This window comes from Podarcis gaigeae, assembly GCF_964106915.1.
Source record: "Podarcis gaigeae genome assembly, chromosome: 11".
NCBI classification, from domain to species: Eukaryota; Metazoa; Chordata; class Lepidosauria; order Squamata; family Lacertidae; genus Podarcis; species Podarcis gaigeae.
In genome coordinates, this window is record NC_139687.1 from 23421851 (window position 1) to 23444312 (window position 22462).

The window sequence follows — 22462 nt, forward strand, 5'->3', positions numbered from 1 at the left end:
TTCACACACAGATGCTCTTTTGCCGTTTCCAGGGCCGCTGTTTTTGCTGAACACAGTGCCTAAGGTTAATAAAAATTAGTGCTTAAATAAGATGTGGATTCTTATATAGTGCCTGAGTAAGATATAGAATTAATTACATTAATTACTTATCAGTGTACCACTAAGCCATCTGCAACATATGGATGCCGCTTATTTGCTGTACGATGCACTGTCCTTATGCGCCAATATGTGCTCCTGCTGACCATTTCCATAAATTACTATTTTGATATCATATGGCTCCTAGTTTGATGATGACAATGGTTCAGTGAGCCAGGCTGTTAACCAGAAGGTTGGTGGTTCAAGCCCACCCAGGGATTGCTGTGGGCAGGATTCCTGCACTGCAGAGGGTTGGACTAGATGACCCTTAGGCACCTTTCCAACTCTGCAATTCGAACAATGTTCAAATGACTTTTATGGAATTGTGCTGCTGCCTGGAATTCTCCATTTTTGCAAGCAATTTTCTCTGACAGAATGCATTTTGTATGTTATTTTCATATTTATGTACACACACAGAGAGACACACACAGATTTGGAGAAGTGTGAATTTTGAAGGATGGCTGTATAGTTTTGGAAAGCGCCAATTAGGTAATTGTTATGTACTGGGCTTGGATCTTAGAACAACAGGCAGGTAGGATCCTGGAAGGCAGCAACCTGATTGGTCTGCAGGAGCCGCCCAATCCTGCTCCAGGAGGAAGTATATCAGCAACCTGATTGGCCTGCAAGAGCAGCCCAATCAGGCTCCAGGAGAGGAGTTGAATCAGCCAATCACGTGGGACCCATTGTGTAAATAATGTATTTACCAGGTTTTTTTTGGTAAAAGACACTCACTCACTGTTTACCATGAGCTGAAATAAAGAGCATGAAATCAGCACTCAACTCTGAGTATATTTCAGTAATAATAATAATAAAAAAATAACAATAATAATAATAATACAGTGGTACCTCGGGTTACAGACGCTTCAGGTTACAGACTCCGCTAACCCAGAAATAGTACCTCAGGTTAAGAACTTTGCTTTAGGATGAGAACAGAAACTGTGTGGCGGTGGCGGCAGCGGGAGGCCCCTTTAGCTAAAGTGGTGCTTCAGGTTAAGAACAGTTTCAGGTTAAGAACGGACCTCCAGAACGAATTAAGTTCTTAACCCGAGGTACCACTGTATTTGTATCCCACCTATCTGACTAGGTTGCCCCAGCCACTCGGGTGGAAAAGAGGTTTACACATGCAAATAAATTAAATGCCAATAATGAGCCCAGGGCACACTCTCCCCTGCAAAAACGAACAAATAGTCCACTTGGTACTGCTAAAATCACTAAATAGCTTTTTTTTTGGGGGGGGGGAGACATGTGAAATGGACCGACAGCTGAAATAGCTTCAAAAGACAAGTCAGCCTGGTATTTGTTTCTCTCAATGTCAGCATCACCCACCTCTCCAGGCAGGGTGTCAAAAAATGCAAAAGCTCTGGTTTCTTGCAGCCCATCTTTGCCTCAGTAGCTTAAAGAAGAGAAATACAGGGCACTGCGTCTGGAGCCCTAGTATGCTCCTCAGCCTGCAAGACCAACCACTGCCTTTATTTGCCTGAGGACAGCAGAGCACTTTCCGCATGCTGCTTGGAAACACAAATACCTTCTGCTATATATGGGGAGGCCTATGCTAACGTCAGTTTCAAGTCCCTCGGCCACAGGAAATCTATTGTGAAGCCATTATATTTTGTGCTGCAAGACTCTGAGTGTTGAATTGCTGCTGTCAGCCCTGTAGCTTGCAAGGATCTGTTGCCTTGAGGCAAACGCTGTCACTGTGCACCCCAACCCCCCGACAGGCACATGCCTACTCATCGACTAGCTCCAGCTACTTCCCGCTGGGGAGCGCGACCCTTTCAGAAGCAGCTCTGTTGATGTTGTTACGACTCTCGTGTGCAAAGCAGCCACACAGAGATGCCTTTGATTGTGTCTGTCATTTTAAGAGATGGGGCCGATTTCCTGCACAGCTTTAAACGGCTCATGTCTTGCTCCTATTACTTTCTTGGGGTATGCAAGGCACAAGAGGTTCCAGCGAAGCAAGCAAGCAGCTGATATTCAAACACCTGGAGTGGGTGAGATGATGGCAACAGGAGGTTGAATGCTGGTGTACCAGGGCGGTCGCAGTTTTGGAATCTGAATGAGTAGTTAACCCAAACCTGTTTTGTTTTTGTTTTTAAAGCCTTACATAAATGGTTTTGCAGGACTTTCCCCCCTCCACCACTGGCTAAAGTTCACAGAGCAATAAAACACCAAGGGTGTGGAATCCAATGAAGACTGCACCGCCCTACCAATATTGTTGTTGTTGTCGTTTAGTCGTGTCCGACTCTTCGTGACCCCATGGACCAGAGCACACCAGGCACTCCTGTCTTCCACTGCCTCCCGCAGTTTGGTCAGACTCATGTTTGTAGCTTCGAGAACACTGTCCAACCATCTTGTCCTCTGTCGTCCCCTTCTCCTTGTGCCCTCCATCTTTCCCAACAACAGGGTCTTTTCTAGGGAGTCTTCTCTTCTCATGAGGTGGCCAAAGTATTGGAGCCTCAGCTTCATGATCTGTCCTTCCAGTGAGCACTCAGGGCTGATTTCCTTCAGAATGAATACGTTTGATCTTCTTGCAGTCCATGGGACTCTCAAGAATCTCCTCCAGCACCATAAATCAAAAGCATCAATTCTTTGGCGATCAGCCTTCTTTATGGTCCAGCTCTCAAATATATATATGGGGGGGGGGGGGAAATACCACAGGACACTGGTCTTTAACTGATAGGTTGGGACCCCCTGGTGGGTCAGGACCTGATTCAAGGTGGGTCACAACAGAAGCACTAAACACCATGCAAATAAATGGCAATATATTAGGAAATGGGTCCCCCAATGCATATTTGGGTTAAAAGTGGGCCCTGAGTCTGAAAAGGTTGAAGTCTACTGTGACAGGACATGTGTTATGCCAATCTGTTAACACTTGGATGGTCAAAAAGCACCCCAATGGCAGAAATCAATAGATTTCTGGGGCTATATTCCCACCCCCAGGCCTTTTTTGATTTTGGACACCTAAATCTGTACTGCTGGATAAGTGCAGGCAGATAGCGATCCAATTCTAACATTTAAACACTCCAGATATATGAAGAACATGATACATTGACGGAGTCCAAATTTTACCAGCCCTTACAGTGTGTTGAGTCCCACTGCCTGGAAGTTAACTCCCCCAGGAGAATGCCAAGGATAGCAGGCTTAGCAAAGAAACAGAGGCTGGATCTACACTGACCTGTTTCACGATATTAGATATATCGTTCTAAAATGTCACAGGGCATGGTGAATTAAAAGCGTTTCATACCTTGTTTTCTTCGTAAAAATGCTGTTTCTTTACTGCCAGTTCCTGGTTGCTCTGCAGCTCCCTCTGGTGTCACAGATTAATAATGCATTATTACCGCTAAAAGCAGAACATAATGTGTCCATCCACAATCCTTAAACCTACCTTAATGTTATAAACCATGAGTGTAGATCTGCCCAGAGACAAGACTAAAACATTTGTATTACTAGTAGGCATTACCCTGCAATGCATGTAGAGTTAGGAGGAGCTAGACGGCACACTGGACCTAAGATCAGTGTGCTATGGGGATGCTATAGTGTTCTGCCTCTTGAAGAGATGACACAACACACTTTGTTTACACACAACGGATTGGCAGTTTGAATGTAGTCAGTAGAATAGAAAAGTCTGGTGCCTGTGGACTGTTGTTGTTTCAGGCTAACTGGTAATAATAATAATAATAATAATACAGTGGTACCTCAGGTTACATATGCTTCAGGTTACATATGCTTCAGGTTACAGACTCCGCTAACCCAGAAATAGTGCTTCAGGTTAAGAACTTTGCTTCAGAATGAGAACAGAAATCGTGCTCCAGCAGTGTGGCAACAGCAGGAGGCCCCATTAGCTAAAGTGGTGCTTCAGGTTAAGAACAGTTTCAGGTTAAGAACAGACCTCTGGAACGAATTAAGTACTTAACCTGAGGTACCACTGTAATAATAATAATAATAATAATAATAATAATAATAATAATAATAATATAATACTGTAATGGTAAATAATTTATTATTGGTACCTCACCCATCTGGCTAGGTTGCTCCAGCCACTCTGGGTGGCTTCCAACGTATACAAAACATAATAAAACAGTATACATTAAAAGGCTTTCCTATATAGGCCCGCCTTCAGATGTCTTCTAAAGGCATGTGGTTACTAATCTCCTTGACATCTGATGGGAAGGTGTTCCACAGGGCGGGCGCCAGAACTGAGAAGGCCCCCTGCCTGGTTCTCTGTAACTTTGCTTCTCGTAGTCAGAGAACCACCAGAAGGCCCTCGGAGCTGGATCTCTGTGTTCGGGCTGAACGATGGGGGTGGAAATGCTCCTTCAGGTATAATGGGCTGAGGCCATTTAGGGCTTTAAAGGTCAGTGCCTGCCAACACTTTGAATTGTGCTTGGAAACATTGGGAGTCAATGTAGGTCTTTCAGGACCGGTGTTATATGGTACCGCTGGCCGCTCCCAAGAAGCAACGAAGTTCAGCTTTCAAAGGGATGCCCTAGCTCTGAAATGGGGAACCTCAGACCTGAGAATTGGATGTGGGTCTCCAGGCCTCCCTACCCAGGCCTAGCTGAAGCTCCTCTCCTGAAGCCACACCTCTCACCGCCCCTGCTTTGTGTCCTCTTTAAGTGTTTAGGTCTGGCTGGAACACGTCCTTGAACTTGGATAATGTCTCTTGCTTGCTTGGATGAATGGAGGATGGAGATGGTTGCCTTAGTCTATGTACAAACTAGCCTATGGCACAACAACAGAACCCGTTGTTGTTGCTTCTTCTTGGTTCTGCCTGTTACCGGGATGTCCCCTCAGGCTGAAATACCCCCCATCTAAGCTGTAGCTTTGGGAGAACATCTGCTATCCTTAACGCTAGTACAGTTGTCCAGAACGTTTTTCACCTCCTCTTTGCTCAGCTTGCATCCAGATTATCACAGTTGCCCTGTAAGTTTCCAGCACATTCCTTTTATGTGAAAAGCAGCCCTGTTGTTGGGGACGGGTGGGGAGGGGAGAGAAGGATGCTCTGGAACGTCCTACTGCTCAAGAAGCGGGGGAGTGTGAAACGCTGTCAAAAAAGAGGATAAAATTGGTTGGTCTTGGCAACCCATAGCGGACGAACTGAGCCGTTTTGCTCGTCTGGAGCTCTGCGCCTTGCATTCATTTGGAAGCTAAACAAAATTCGGCTGTGCTAGACAAGGCATGGCTTGGTTTGTCACCGAGCCTCAGCTTTGGTTGGCTCTGTTAATGCAAAGACATTGCTTTTAATACAGGGAAGGCTGTAGATTTCCCCCTTACAGGCTTCGTACAAGCAGTGGGGTGCGAGGATTAACTGATCTCACAATTAGAGCAGCACCAACGGCAGCCCTTGTAATCTCCGCTTGACTGAATGTCACACATAAATAATGTATGCGCATTTCCCTGCTCGTGTGTCATTTGCAGCCCGAGAGTAAGGGAAAAAAGGCATTCAGGACATTTCTTTCAGCGGTTTTCTTTTTTATCCTTTCAATCAGGACAATGCGGCAGCATTCCAGCAGGCTTAACAATAACCAGGGGCGTCTATATTTGGACCTTTGGCTTAATTCAGGCAGGGAGCGAGAGGGTGAGAACAAATTAGCACTTCAGAGTCTCTGCCAGCTTGGGTTTTATGAGATCGACTTACCTTCAGGGATTTCACGTAATATCCTTATGACTGTCGGAATAATAAGCTGACGGACGTGGCTGACTTCTCTGTATCATTCTGCACAGCGATGCCAGTTCAGGAGACCCAATAATTGGCTCCCTTCTTATATGGGACGCTTGTCAGAATGCATTTGTTGTTCCAGGAATCTAATCTAAATAGCTTTATGAAGAGTGAATCCGCCTGGATCCGAGGGACAGGAGCATAGACACAAGTTCAATGGAACTTATTTTCTCTCCTGGAAAGGCTGCCAAATCTATTTCTTTTAAACCAAAAGTGGAAATGAAACACCTTGACTAGTACAAATTACAATTCAAACTGATTGTTCAAGACTATCAAAAGGAATCTTCTATCTCGAATTCCAGCTTTCGCAGCCCCATGAGAAAATGAAACTATGAGTGACAGCCACTCTAGAGAGGGCCAAGTACTTCTAATGGCATTACTTTCCCATAGAATTTTATGTTCTCAGGCATGATCACTGATAAAAAAACAACCAACCCAACTTCCAGGAACTGTGTACATAGACTTGCCTTAAGCAGAATAAAGTCAGTATAATTCTTCTGCACCCTCCCTTTTTTTAAAGCAGAAAGGCATCATAAGTGACCCAAAGAATGTAAGAAGAGCCCCTTTGGATCAGATCAAAGGCCAACATGCTGTTCCCCACAGTGGCCAATCGGACATCATAGGAAGTCCACAAGCAGGACATGAAGGCAACGGCCCTCTCCTGCTCATGACCCCCAGCAGCTGATATTTGCATGCATGCTGTCTTGGATCCTGGATGGAATACACAGCCAACATCACACTTCAGGTTAAAGGAGACCTCGGACAAAGTTACCTGCCCTAAATAGAGGTTGCTTGGGGACTTCCTAATATTGATGTTGCCTTCTGCCTTCCAGTTCATAAACTGGCTGTATAAGATAAGCATTTTTTACTTGAGAGCAAAGTTGGTTGCTCATCACTTGAACGTTTCTATCATGAAAACCTAAAGATCAGAACTCACAAGAGACAAGAGTGCTGGATATCCTTTTCAAACACACCCTGAAACATTTATTTCCCTTGGAAGGTATGTGATGGCTTTGCTTAAGCTTGCAATTATTTGAAATATGTATTAATCATTGGCATATCTTATTAACCTCAGTTAACACCAGCTTCTCCATCAACCTACGCTTGCTCAGGTGACCTTTATTTAAAAACCAGTTTATTATTCCAGAAGCTCTCTCATTCCTAGAACATGATGGACATGCCTTCCTATCAACATTGTCATATTGGTGAATCTTTTTCTTGTTGATATTTTGATCTGCCACATCTGATCGAGCCTGGCAAAGTTATATCCAAAATGGAATAGCCTTGGCACATATGATGGAGTTAGACTAGCTGACAAGGAAGCAAGCTACAAAATAAGTGGAGAAAAACCCTTTGTCAGAAGCCCAGTGAGATGGACAACCACTTTGGGCAATCGCATAATTCCCACCCATTCCTCCAACATCTCCCACCTTAAAAAGGAGTGCTTAGAGCAGTGAAGGATAAAAAAATTAGGGGTGTCTAATTTCTCTGAAGGGGTGGTCTTAATTTACTTACCTGGTTGCAAGTCAGTAGTCTTTCTTTACTGTGTAGAAACAAGTTTGTGGGGGGTAGGGAAACTATACAGATAAGACCAGATCAGAGAATCTCTATGGCTTATTGCAATGGACAAGGCTTCTTAAGTGCTTACGCTATTAAGGCAAAAAGCCTGCATAACACATGCCCCATCTTTCTAGCCCTGTAACGTCTCACAACTTTTATTGTTTTTGCCATGTCCTTTGGTGATGAAGTTGTGCCACACTAGGAAGCATTAAGTGAGTTCTTCCAAAATTTGCTTGAGGTTATCTCTTGGAGAGAGATTATGGACCCTGCTGATTCTATATGGGATCCTTTCCACGATCTTGGCAGAAATACCATTTTCTTAACTTGACTTTCCAAAGAGCTGTGCCCTAAAGGTAATAAGACAGAACATCGTGTTATGCTCTTTCACTTTAATACACTGCAAGGGAAACATAATTTCAGTTCTGTGGTGCCTGTCATATTTCTGTAGATTTAGTAAATGGCATTGCTCTGATAACTCTACAGACACTCAAGAATATAAACCATACATCTGGTAATCTGTAAAGTCAAGGTTTCTGATCTACTTTTTCCTTGTCAGTTTATCACAAGGATGGGGGAGGTTGTTTAATTTTTTAAAGCTTTCTTGAGCTGATGTAGTAATTTGTCACACACAAAGTGTCGCGATTAACATCAAGGTGACAGACCATTTATTTTAAATACTCTTTGAACCCCAAATTCAATAGAAGGAAAAACAACATTGTTTTTCTCTTCAAAACACAACAAGCCTGACCTTTACTGTGTTTTGACATGCACTTTAATTCCTGACAGTTAAATTTAAGGACAAGGAAACTACTGCTTTCACACAAGTGACTGATCAATAATTCATAAAATTCCGCAAAGGAAGCACACAAAAGGGTTAAATAGCTGTGTTGACTTTTTTCCCCATTTTTTTGCAAGTTTGAAGATGAAAAGGTCACTTTTGTCATTTTACCACCCCCTCTCTCTGTGTGTGAAGGGAAACCAGGTTTGGCTTTTATGTAACTCAGAGAAACAGCTCAAATTATGTTGCCAATGAACACCCAACATAAGCCCCATCCTAAGAAGACAAGGTTGCCCAGATGTCTCCTAGGGCCTAAACTTGCTGTTAAAAAAAAAGAAGTCTTTGTGTGTTTGTCTGAAATGCAAATAGAAGCTTCTGGGGGTATTCGAGAGATCATGGCCACACCATAGCTTTTAAAGGACATGACTCCCTCTGAATAATCCTGGGACCTGTAGTTTACTCCTCACAGCTACAATTGCCAAGACCATTAACAAACAAATAAATCCCCAGGATTTATTGGGGAGACTCAGGCGCTTTAAATACTTGGATTACAGGAGGTAGGGAGGGGCACTTCCTTTCTTGCTGCAGTCTGGAGAGTCAAACCTTTCCTATACCTGTGTTAGTTACATCTGGTATGGTCCTTTCCCCTGGAAAAAAGGACCCCTGACAGTTAAGTCCAGTCGCAGACAACTCTGGGGTTGCGGTGCTCATCTTGCTTTACTGGCCAAGGGAGCTGACGTTTGTCCGCAGACAGTTTTTCCAGGTCATGTAGCCAGCATGACTAAGCTGCTTCTGGCGAAACCAGAGCAGTGCACGGGAACACTGTTTACCTTCCCGCCGGAGCGGTACCTATTTATCTACTTGCACTTTGATGTGCTTCCGAACTGCTAAGTATGCAGGAGCTGGGACTGAACAACGGGAGCTCACCCTGCCATGGAGATTTGAACCGCCAATCTTCCAATTGGCAAGCCCTTCTGAGTGGTTTACACCACAGCGCCACCTGTGTCCAAAGGGTGAACTGCTACAATGCCAGTATGATTTCTTAAGAGAGCATGCTTTGCTTATATTTTTGTTTTAGATTTAACTTCTCAAAAATAAGTGCAGGCATAATTTACTCATTTCTCGTGCACCACCTTACTCCATTTTATAGGGAAATCCCTATAAAGGTTAATAAATTCAGATTCTCATTCAGATTCAGAACTCATTCAGATTCTGGAAGTGGGGACAAGAAGTGTATGACCATAATTATAGGATCTATAGAAACAGCTTGGCCTCCGATGATACAGACTGAGGGGGTTTAAAACACCCCATACCAATTACTTACCCAACCTGGCTTTAATAATGGATTTCTTCAAATAACTCCTAAGCTTCACACAGATTGCTTTTCTAACCAAGGGTCTTTGCAATGACCGGGTTCATAGATAACGTTTTCAGTTAATTAGCCAGAAGACACAAGGCTGTTTCCTATTGGGGTAATTTATCACTATCACTCGACATTTCCTAGGAGGCCAATTCACAAACACTGATGTAGTCCTCTTGGCTTAATAGGACGACCTTACAACAGGGCAGGTGATTTATAACTGGTGTTCCTTGGCTCTTTAAACAGAGCCTGTGGATGAAATATCAACGCAAGGGCTTCCTCTCCAATTTCTATGCAAATATCTGATTTCGTTGCTAGCTGCATGGAGGTTCCATTTTGGCTGCATCGTGGATGTCTCTTCCAATTGCTACTTGTCCATGAAGAATGGTATGGAAGGGTGAGCAGCAGGCGTGTCCATCAAGCATGTAGGCTGCAAAGGGCAGGAAGTAACTCTTCAATTAAATGCTTTTGGGCGTGCTTTATGAGTTTATCCACCTGAGGTATCCCTGTATTTGCTTTTCTTTTCTTGTTCTTACCACTGGAGGAGCAATAGGCTTCTTTGAAGAGATCAGGTGCCCAACTCCCACATTCTCCCTACCAGCATTGATTTCACAGGGCTTATGAACGGCATGCTTAGATGACTTGATCTGGAGTCTAATTGGTTGCAACAGGGTGTCAGTGATGACACAAGCTGAATCTGTGTAGCAGATCACTGCCCTCATCCATGTTTCCCTTTGATAAATCTTCAGCATGGAATGCCAGCTCTCTGACTCTCCAAATATCTGTGTTATCTGAACCGCACTTCTATCTGATTCAGTCCACATGTCGGACACAGTGTTTATTACAATAAGGTTACCAGATTTTTTTCAATGAATCCGGGGACACTTTTCAACTTCAATGGATTTTGTATGGGGGCTGATTTGTAAATCCGGGGACTGTCACCGGGAAACAGGGACATCTGATAACCTCATATTACAAGTTCTCCATATCTTCAAGCTTTGGGTGTCTGCTTAGGACACCATAGAGAAGTTTTAAAATGCTGCCGCTGCACTAAACAATCATAACACATTCCGCATGGGGATTTTAAATTTCTCCAAGTTATGAACTACTGTCATTTCCACTATTTCCATCTTCTTTTTCCTTCTGCTGCCACCACAGCTAATTAGCAGGGACTTCTTGGCAAGCTCTACTTCTCCTGACCTTTAGAGGTTGTAGGGTTTGAAAGAGAGAAGTTGTCCCCAGTTTTTCACAACTTTGCCCATTATTATCCAACAGCAACGTCAAAACGGTCTGCTTAAAAAATCTTCCTATTAGAGATTTTCTCAGCTGGCTGAACCGCTAGTCTGCTCTAGCTCCAACTCAACATCCATTCAAGACTTAACTCCGTCAACTTAAGGGTCAGGGAAGTGGACCAGGAAAGGACAGGGGTGACCCAGTGCCTGGGAAGGCTCATAGGCAGCACTTTGGAGAGAGCCAGCAACTATGAATGAAGGGCATCTAGGAGATAAGGTCAGAAGTGAGGGAAAGGGTCAGCAATGCAAGACAGACTGGAGCTCAGATAAACCTTAGACACTGAAGCTTTGTTAAAACATGGTATTAAAAACAGAGTAAAACGACATTTCAAAAATAAGGTCGGTCCCAAAAATATACATCTCAAGTGTGAAAAGCCAGGGTGAAGAGCTGCACCTTCAGCATTTTCCAAAAGATGTATAATGAAGGTGCCAGATCTAATTCTGTAAGAAGGGAATTCCACAACTTAGGGGATACCACAGATAAATCCCTCTCCTGGGCCGTTACAAGCTTCTGAGGGTGGAAGAACAACCAAGAGGGCGCCTTCTGCTGATCTTAGCACCTGAGAGGGTCTAAAAGGAAGAAGGTGGTCTTTCAGGTGTTTGGGGGTATGCTCAGTGGTGCTCACTTCTCACTTCACTCGAGATCCTCATTTAAATTAAGCAAAAGGAATTCTAAGCACTTTCCTCATTTTATGAGCTTCCCATATTCAGTATGAAATAAAGGAATAGCATTGAGATTGAACTTCAGAGTGCCCCAAGTGCTTCTCTCACCTTTATACCAACCTTGGCAGCCAAGTAAATTACTCTAAATGAAACAGAAGGATGAAGGATGAAGCTAAGAGATAAAAAGTTGGCCACACCTTAGGGGGTTCATTGCTGAGGTTAAAATCTGAATTGGAGCCATCCTTGAAGTCTTTTTCATCTTTAATATAGGGAAAGTCCTTTATTCATCTTTTCCTGATCTCAGCCATATTTGAAAAGCAGCAAAAATCCATTAACAGCCCCCCCCCCCAGGCATAGCTTCTTACTAAGAATTTCCTTTCCATCTTCCAATCAAAACTTCAAAACTTCATGGCTTACATCTCAAACCCTTTAGCCATTTCACTCCACCAACACCATGCAACCAAGTCATTAAGGTTTATTTACACAATGTAAGGGCCAATCAGCAAGAAGTAGGTGAAGGAAGCAAAACATGCAGGGGTTAAAAGCTACAGTCCCCAGATCAAACATTTCACATCTACCACTAGCCTAGACACATAATAAAATCCACCTTAATTTTTGCTTCAAACACCTAAGTTGGATGAAGATCAAAGGATTTTAAAAGCCTCATTAGTCTAATAGAAACATTATGTACTTCATGTTTCAGAGATTGTGATGTGCAACCAAGTACCCGGGAACCAAAAAAGGGATTTCCACCCATCATCTATCACCCACAGAAGAAGCTGGAGTTGAAAAGTTGTCTCCTAATATTGTTCTTCATTGTTTCATCCATCTCTAGCGTTTTACCCTCGAAACTATATATATTTTTTAAATCAACAAACTTCCAGCCCTGAAAATCCCTTGGGATTTTATATAATTGGCTAAACTGACAGCAAGCATTAGAGTCAGAATAAGACTTCAAGCAGAAAGAAAGCAATGTGGGCCAAGACAGTCTCAAATATTTAAAAGACGCTGGGGAGCTATGGAATGTCAAATTTCCGAGACCTCTGTCACAAGAAAACAAAAACCCTTCTTCTGAGCGGGGCTTTTAACCAGGATTCAAGTTTACGAAACAAGAGCTGAGCCAAACCTGAGACCTTATAGAATATAAAACATTTCCCAATGTTGAATAAGTAAATATTTTAGCATAGAAAATGCAAGACTGACCTTCCTTCGTGGACGAACATTTGCAAAGGTACTGCAGCATAGTGTCCTCAATCTGCTTTTGATGAAACACGTGGAAACACTTTTTAAAATAAAAAAGGTAAGAGTTTTCTCCATAACGTTGCTTCTCTTTTTATCCTTACCATGGCATGTTATAACTAAAGTCAGTGTGTGGTTTAAAAATGAAGAGATGAGCTGTCACTGGATATGATGGTATTGTTGTGGCTGGAATTTAATCCCGACTGGCATAGCATCTACCTGCTATGTTGCTATACAGGTCAGTGTGCTGAGGTTCTGTCTGACTCCTGCCCTGACCCTTTTTCCATTGAGATTCCAGAAAGGAGTGACTACGGTACTGACCTGTAAGAAAACCCTATAGTCTCTCAGGTGAGCCCAAGAATTTTAGGGGGAAAGAACAAGGTCTGCAATCTACAGGCTACTCATCCCCAGGTTTATTGTACTGGAGGTTTCAAATTTGGTCACACTATAGATTTATAAAAGCAATATAATACCATTCATTTTATTCTTAGCCTCTTTCCTAATACAGTCGTACCCTGGAAGTCGAATGGAATCCGTTCTGGAAGTCCATTCAACTTCCAAAACATTTGGAAATCAAGGCGTGGCTTGCAATTGGCCACAACCCGCGGAACCCACATCAGATGTTCAGGTTCCAAAAGAACGTTTGCAAACTGGAACACTTGGTTCGGGAGCCAAAATGTTCAACTCGCAAGGCGTTCGACTTCCGAGGTACGACTGTACTCAAACGTAATATTTGTTTTCTCATAATTCCTCCCCCCTCCCCAACAGCAAATTCTGAGAACTGGGTGAGTAGCATTTTGTATATAATGTACAATTTATCTAAATGAGGAAGAGAAAAGTGTAAAATTAACCCCTGAGCATCAAACAAAATTTGAGACACATCCAATACAAATATTGTACATTTATTGAAAGAATACAGTAAAAAAAAAAGGTCTTGCTGACCTGTTAGTGGTAATTGGTCCAAAGAGAAAGAGGCCATTCAAAACTATTTGCAGATATTCTAAGAACACAGAAGATCCCTTTTTTTTATATAAACAAAACAGGCTAGGAAAGTGAAATAAGGTTAACTTCAGTTCAAATAGGAATATAAAAAAGGCAAATAAATAAAAGATAAAATGTAGATCTGTTAAAATTACAAAGAACAGGTAACTAATAAGTATACATAAGCTATCATTTTGACTCTTGTTAAAAGCCAGGAAAGCTTCCCTTTCCTCCCTTTTTTGTAAAGCACCTGTACTTTTTGGGAAGATGCAACCCTTTCCAGTGTTATGTATTATCAATGTGTTTCACAAATATATTATTTTTAGACAACAAAAGAGCATAAAAGGTGCTTTACCTGATATTAAACCTGCTGGTGCATATATTGGCACTAACTAAAAAAAAAAAAAAAAAAAAAGGAGAGAAAAAGACTCAAAGCCACACCAAAATACATATATGTAAAAAGCTGTAAACAATTGCAGCGTCTACTCAATATATCTAAAATTCTTCTATTCTGGTTTGACAATGAGCCCCTATGACCTTACTCAACTTCATGGGAACAGCTAAAAAATTAGTAAACCTAGTTCTGGGCTGTCAAATCAACCATGGGGGGGGGGGGCGGGACGGGGGTGGAATCCTCCTTGCCTAGTCATGTGACCTTGCAATTGCTTTAGCATCAAAGAGAGAAAGGACTCAGATCTAATAAGCACAGGCATGAGTCACCAATCTTTGTGAAAGAAAGTTATGGTGAAAGAAAGTCTGCTGCAGATGGCACAGAGTTAAACCAGTAAAATGTTCCTGGTATTCCCCTAAGACCAGCCGTGGGATAACAAACGGGCAGGATTTGACTGTACATAAAAATCTTTATTATCCTGCTTGTCTATACAGCTGGAAGCCTGTTTCTTTCTTTCTTTCTTTTCTGCCTTGTACTTCTATGAATACTCCCCTCCCCCCAAAAAGAATAATTTCCTGTGCTATTCCTTGATACATTTGAGATCACCTACACTGATATGTTTCTTCTGGCTCTTACATTTCTCACTTTGAAGATGTACCTTCCTTCTGTAAACTAATCACAGCATTGGCCTCCTTTTCTTGCTTTAGAAAGTTGTTTTTCTTACACACAGCTCCCCTTGGTTTGGATTGTTAATGGCATTGCTAGAGGGCTTCTCCGTCTGCCCTTGATGTACTCGGTGCCCTATTTCTGCAGAACGAGGAAGTCTGTATTTTGCAATCAGAGCTAAAATAACACCAAAAGATACAAACCTGCCAGTAATTACAGGAGTTCGGCTGATCCCCACTTCCTAGTGATAAACTTATCACATGGTTTAGCTGTCTTGCACATTTTATCCACCCTTTTTATCAAATTGTATTTTATTGCAGGTTCTGCAGAACACACATAGTTGATTGTATGATGCAAGGCCCCAAAGTTCTATTTAAAGAAACAGTTACCTTAGTTGGACAATTCCTGTGCATAAGGGAATCTATTGAAAACCTAAGATTAACTGTTGAGGGCATAGAAGGGTAGCTGCACATCATATTTTCATCAAGTTATGCAGTTTGCTTCCAATATTATTTTGCGTGCAGATTCTATATTTATTTATGCATTTCCCATAAACAATCCAGAATATTTAGGTTAAGGGTCTTTAATATATGTATCCAGATTATGTATCTGGAAATACAAGCCAGGATTAAAAAACAAACAAACCTACAAGAACAGTTCCATTCGCTTAATGGATCTTGTGCTTATCAAACTGCAGCTTCCCCTGAACAAACAAACTACTTGTCAAAATGAAAGTTTTGACAGCAAATTGCAATACAATCTGGGGCTCTTAACTGAACAACGAAGTAGCCTGACTCAGTGTCCACAAGCCCCTTGGGCTGTGCCTCAAAGCTGATCTTCAAATCCCAAGATTCAGGAAGCTAGTGTCAAACCAAAACATTATATTTCCTGGAGACCATATATAAAAGGCTTAAAAAAACTTTGCTGACTCCTTTGACGTAACCTTTTCTACTTTCACATCATGTGGCCTGACCTACCTCAAGTGACTATCTGCAGAAATCAATCCCAAAATTCCTACAGGAATAAGCTATATTTTGAATGAAGATGCAAGGGGTGATGGGAGAGGATTCCATAGCATTCTGGATTCTGCACCAAGGTTAATGGTTTGGAGTTAATAACAATCAATCACTATTGAAGGAGGTTTCACACATAAGATTTTAATGAAAAAGTTTAGGGCCTCTTCACACATTTTAAAGATGGAATGGGTAGCATCCAAAGGCTTCCTTCCTTCAGAGGAAAATGCCTTCCATTGGAAAAAGGGAAACTTTGGATGCAATCCAGCGTGTGTATGATGGCAGTAGGTTTACAAACCCATGAAAGCTAAAGCTGGGACTGGCTGTACCTTTCTTCCAAGCGCACATATGCAACATATGAAGCAGGCCTGTTATTGTCACACACAAAAATGGGGGAAGAAGGAATGGCTTCAGAAAGACTGCTGCCTGAAGCAAGTACATTTTGCATGCCAGCAAGACGGTAGTTTTCTGCATATAACGCAGCAAATACTTTTGATCCAAGATGAACATTTTGGAACAAGCACCCTAAAAAGTGAACATGTTGTTCATTCTTATTGTATCAATTGCTGCATGATGAGTTTTAAAAATGTAAGGTCTTTTAAAGCCGTCTAGATCTCCTTTACTTTTGCTTGCTTTCTTGTTGATAACTTTCTTCAGAACACAAGAAAAGTTCTTTTGCTTACAAATGCTGCCTAACATGTTGCTGGCTGTAAAGGGAAGGAGGGATGTAACTTTTAGCTATGTACACTCTGACCTTCTGCAGATTTTTCAGTGTTTCAAGATCTAACGTTTTAACATCTGAGGAGAGAAAAGAGCCACGTCTGGGCAAGAGTTCAACCAGTTTCTGCCTTAGGTTTCAAGAAAACAGGCGCTGGTGGACGTGCATGCAGATAGCTGATCTCAGAAGAAAAGTAACACAAGGCCACAAAGAAAAACCCAAACTTATCAGAACAAATATTTTCTAAAACTAAGAAGTGGCAAACTGTAAAAGTATGGTTTTGTGCTTCAGGGTTTGTTGGCCTTCTTGCGCTCAAAAAGGATCTCTGGTCCATTTAAGTATTCAGAGTGAAGTCAGATTTCGGTATCTCTCTTTGTTCATTTGACTGAGAAAAGGAATATAATTATTGTGGTTAGTAGAGAATCTGATTTTGTTATTCAAGGGCCAGATTGCTGTATGACAAAACCCCAAAGTCCTGTTTTCTCATTCAATTTAAGAAAACAAACTAGTAAGAACTAAAGCTATATGCTACATTAATAGTATGCTTAGAAAAGAGTATTTAGGGACTGGCCATAGTTCTCTAAAATATTTTTTTTTTAAAAAAAAACCCTTCCTCGATTTGGATCGGGACCATGGCACAGGGGAAAGGACGAGTTAATCCTGCTTTTGATCACACCATTTTCTTGTTGAAAGTGCACCCTACCCCACTCAGCTTCTGTAGGGATGAGAGAAGAATTAACTCTTCTCCCAGAGTCCCAATCCAGATCAGGGTCCCCATTAAGTGCTTTTTGTAAAGAAAGAGGCATGGGAAGTCAAAACACCTTACATTGCACCTATTCAGATGATTTGGCCATGAGGAAGAGCCATCACAAGCGATATGAAAGAAAGCTATGTCTCTGATGAAAGCCCTTGCATACCTCCATGTTTTCATCCAGCTAAAAGGGGTGGGGTTAAAAGTTCTTCCTGGTAATTTTTTGAAAGCAAAATGAACTACAAAAAATGTTAGCCAGCAGCTTAAATATATAAAAACAGCAATGATAACAGTCTGTGCTTTTTATTACTTTCTTTCTGTAACTTACTGCCAACACAATGCCAACCTAGGTCACCAGCCAATATGGTCAGTTGATAACCCAGAAGATAAAAACAGAAACACAATAAAACAACTGAAGTGTTTTTTCTTCTTCCTTACAGCTGTTTTCTAACCAAACAAGCCAGTGGCTTATTGCATAAACAGTGCTGTTTGGCAACATTGTTCTATTATCTGCTTCAATATTTATAAAAGCAAAGAGTTGGCATTTGCTGCATCTATAAATAACTTCATACATCAAATGAAAGGCTTCAAATATTTGGGGACTATGGTACATTGGAAAATTACTGTAAGAGTGAGGACAGTTAAAGGTTCCCTCACTGTGTTTTTGAATAGAGATCTTTGTAATATTGCACATTTCAGTAAATGTAAGAAGCCTTTGATTCTCCTAATAGCAATTTATTTGTTTGTTCAAGATTCTAGTTCCATTCAGAATTTGCACGATAAACTCCTTTTTAAAAATCATATTTATTGAAAATGAAAAGTGACTGTGGCAAAGAGGCTCAAATTGCCAAGTTCCAAATTGCACTTTGTGCTGTATCTTTTTAAAGGCTTTTATGTTTATTTGTGAAATGCTAACGTGGAAGCAAACTTGCTTCCTAGAAAAACACAATTACAGCACTTACAAAGGCCATTAATGTACACTGCTATGGAACGATATAAATGACAATATCTATTTCATATTGCAAATTCCCAAGAAAGAGGGTTGGTGTGTGTGTGTGTGATTCTAATCTTGTTCTAAGAGACTAGTTATATAAATCCTGTAACAACAATTTTATAAATAATGCAAAGTTTTTTACTTCATTAAGAAAGCAGCTTCAAATGCAGTTTCCCCAGCTTTAATAAACTTCACTGAGCAGGGGTGCATTAGACAGTCTCGTTCTTTTGACCAAATCCTTGCAACTAATAGTTTATGTCTGCATGCATCTGGAATGAATTTAACTTCCTAACATACATAATTCCAACAGGCATTGGCAGGTGTCTTTTTCTAAGAGAGTGATTCACAAGATGGTGTGAAGAAAACTGCCAGTACACTACACTTACTTTCTTTTTTTATCAGTCAACCAACAATATCCCATAAGTTAGTGATCTTCAGTTGACCCCTGATTTTAGGACAGCCAGAACAAATTCTAAATGCTACTGGTATCCCATGTTTGGAAAATGGTTTTCAATTTGAGCAGCAGTCTGACATGAATTGCAAATCTGCTTACATAAATGAAATATAAATAGTGTTTATCCTTTACATCTGTACAAGAACAGGACAGAAAGTCCTGCTAATTGAATTAAGACAAAGAGCTGTCCTTTTCATTGCTGAAAGACAAGAGTACATTCAGAAGACTTTAAAGAAATGGTATAGTCTCTCGTATATAAAAATATTAACACTTAAGACAAAAATTAAGAACACAGTGAATAAAAGAAGGTACATTCTTGCCCTTAAGTGAATGCATAGATGAAGACCTAAAGCTAGGCGATTGGTGGTGTTTTCTCCCATGTGGTGATAGCATTCAGACCTTGTGCATTTTAGATAACAATGCCAATGAATTAAGGCACACTGTTGTGGATCCCTTTAGGGTCACCATAATGAACTAATACAGTATTTCCTATTTGTGTTGAACAAAGATCAGCACATGCCCACTGCTAAATAAAGAAACTGCCAGGCTAAGCTATGCAACACTATATTTTCTTCCCACCCCCTCTCCTTGTCCATTAGATTCTGAACTCATTGACCAGTCCTGGTGTGGTAAGGTGTAATAAGGCAAGAATCACCTGGAAACCCCTGTGTTAGACTGCTAACAATTCCATCTACAATGGACTCCACTGTTTAATCCAACAATTAAAGTTCTCATCATGTTAATGACATCAACTTTTTCTATACTACAAGTATACTTTACCTTGCCCAACATCACCACTCTGTACTATCACAAAAAAACACACACACAGAAAAGCAAATGTGTTCTGGCCAGCAGGGTCAGCCAAACAGGTAACATGTAAAGCAGTCAAAGACTTCACCTACATCTTGGTCCTACTGTACAAAAGAATGCCGTTTTGAGGCTCAAAACGCTTTTAAATTTCCTCATCTCCATTCTCCTGGGCTGGAAAAGATCAATGTGCCGACACACTGTGGCCATCATTTTGCTGCCTCTTCAGCACAAGTTGAAACTCCTGCAACAAGACTCATCAACTGAAGATCCAAGAGGTCAGGATCATATCATCAACTTACACAATAGCCCAGAAAGGGTCTAACTGTAGGAGACCTTGGGAATAATATGTTGATGCTCACTTGTCATTTTGGAGTTTGCAATTTGTCAACTGAACAAACCCAGCAGAATCTGAGCATAATTAGGGAAATGCAGTTCCACAACTTAATGTTTCGACTTTGTAGCTTGTTCAGTGTGCCAGATACTATATACAGAAGATAACATTTCCTTGTTAGTTTCCCCGCCATTAGGACCCCACCCCCTGCTCCATGCTACTGAAAAATACATTCCCCCTTTGGAAAGTGTACATGAAATACATTTCTTCCTTTTTTCTTTGCTTTCAGCTGCATATTGAACAGGAACATCAATTCACAAATCTCCCAAACATCAATTGAGTAAGTCACTTCCCCTTCCCCATTCAAATTCAGTGTTACTGGTTACCTTCATTATATGCCACTCTCCTTCTCAAACATGTTTCTTGCAGACAGCACTTCTGAATGCACACATTCAAGAACAACTATGCACTGCTGCAGCTCATCCTTCTGAAAAACAGATCATCTACAGTGTTTTCCTGATAGATGCATAAGGCTCACATCTGGATTTATTCTGTGCCCCCCATAACAGCCAGACCATATAGACCATATAGATTTGCGCTTTTGTGAATTGTGCCTACTTTTTCTTGGTTTAAAAAATTGGGAGGGGTATAGGGAATATTTACTGTCATGAAATATCTGCTAGAAATATATGCATGCAGTTCCATTCTGTAACCAAACTGTTCAAATAAGATCTTTTAGAGTAAGAATACACATAAATCCAAGGCTGTGTTAGCTGGTATTTTTGTTTGTTTTCAGAGCATTAAATTGTATATTCTTTTAAACGGAGGTAACAAAAATGTGCCTGCCTTCGTGCATAAACCACCTGGCACGCACTGTGTGGACTTGGAATCAAAGCAGAGGTAAAGCCCAGAAAAAAAAGATTAGGGAGTTATCTCGCTAATAGAAAGCAGCCAGAGTTCTTTTTAAAAAACACAAAACCTATACACATACTATATGTTGTCTATTTACATATAACCTAAATGACAGCATCACTGTGATCAGATATAAAGCATTTGGCAGAGCGCTCTCTCTCTCTCTCTCTTTAACATAGATATCTTTGACATTTTCAGCCTGACACACTTGGATACAAACCGTTTTTTTGTTTTTAAAAAAGAATTCTAGAAGAATATTGAAAGAAATGTATAAAAGTGTAGTGTTCATGACATAAAATATTACTTTTCTGGGAAAAGAGAAAAGAGTCCTCTAGTTTTGAGTCCTGTTAACTTCTCATGAGGCCACTTTCTTTTTCAATGCAGAGAGCTCTTTGTGAATTTCGCTGAATTTCGGTCTCATTTCAGGATTGTAATCCCAACACCGTTGCATTATTTTATAGATTTCCTCTGGGCACTTCTGAGGTGCTGACATTCGATAGCCTACCATATTAAGAAAAACATGGAAAAAAGATGACTGTTGAGAAGTGAAAGGGGGGGGGAAAAACCGACAATTAAAAATTCAGTGACCAACCAAACTTCCTCAGAGTTGATTCACGAAGAATATTTGGGTGCTGGATTTGAATACATTTAAATAATTTTCACACCACACCAGTCTGCAAGACTGGAATATGAATGGCACAAAAACCTGATTGAGAAAAATGTTCCATTGTCTGGGCATGTAGATCATTTTGTTGCACCAAATATTGGCTCCATGTTCTTAAATCCATGGGGCAAGACCCACAAAATGGAGGATTAATAAAATCAATAGATGGTTTTGTGGCACCTTAAAGACTAAGGGTTGTATTTAATGTAGTAATTAGTAGTGCTTTGTGTAAGCAAAGTGACTTTCACTTCGCCAGAAGGGTTTCCCCTGCCCCCTGTTCATCCCTCAATCTATTCTAGGTTTCTCTCCAACTTTCTGAAGCAGATTTGGAGATGGTGAAAGTCCTGTTTTGCAAGCGGAAGTCATTCTTCTCACACATTTATTTAGTTGAATACTGCCCTAATGGTGTGCATTGTCATTTCTGAAAACTGGCTCATAAAATATGTATCACCAGGGGTGATGTGGACCCCTCCGACTTGGGGGCAGTTTGCAAATTTATTTAACAAAACAACCTTATGGTTGGCACATTCCCATTAATTATGAGTTTATTTGGCAACATTCATGATTATTTGATGTTTGGTACAAATATGAACCTTGCATTTCACTATGAAATATATTCTATGCCTCTCATTCTTTTTTAAGCTTTCTATTACAGTGGTACCTTGGTTCTCAAACTTAATCCGTTCCGGAAGTCTGTTCCAAAACCAAAGCGTTCCAAAACCAAGGCACGCTTTCCCATAGAAAGTAATGCAAAATGGATTAATCTGTTCCAGACTTTTAAAAACAACCCCTAAAACAGCAATTTAGCATGAATTTTACTACCTAACGCAACCATTGATCCATAAAATGAAAGCAATAAACAGTATACTGCAGTCACACAATCAATCAATCAATCAATCAATCAGTAGTTAAACTAGGTTCCACACAGTCACAAAAAAAAAAAAAGAACCGCAAAAACAAAAATGCAAAATAAATAGCAAAAACAGACAGACCTCAGCTCAACACTCAAAATGGAAATGTGGCACTCGTGT

General features: G+C 40.9%; 1 protein-coding gene across 4 annotated transcripts in view; it reads right to left on the minus strand.

The window, feature by feature from the left end:
* Positions 1-13632: 13632 nt before the first annotated feature.
* FER (FER tyrosine kinase) overlaps positions 13633-22462 on the minus strand; it is a 155139-nt gene continuing 146309 nt past the window's right edge. For all 4 annotated transcript variants that reach the window (XR_014556076.1, XM_083702297.1, XM_083702298.1 and 1 more), the window contains one exon: positions 13633-21268. Coding sequence is in view for 3 of the 4 variants with exons in the window: in XM_083702297.1 (XP_083558423.1) it covers positions 21123-21268 (146 nt within the window). In the remaining variant the exon portion in view is untranslated. The remainder of the gene's footprint in view (positions 21269-22462) is intronic.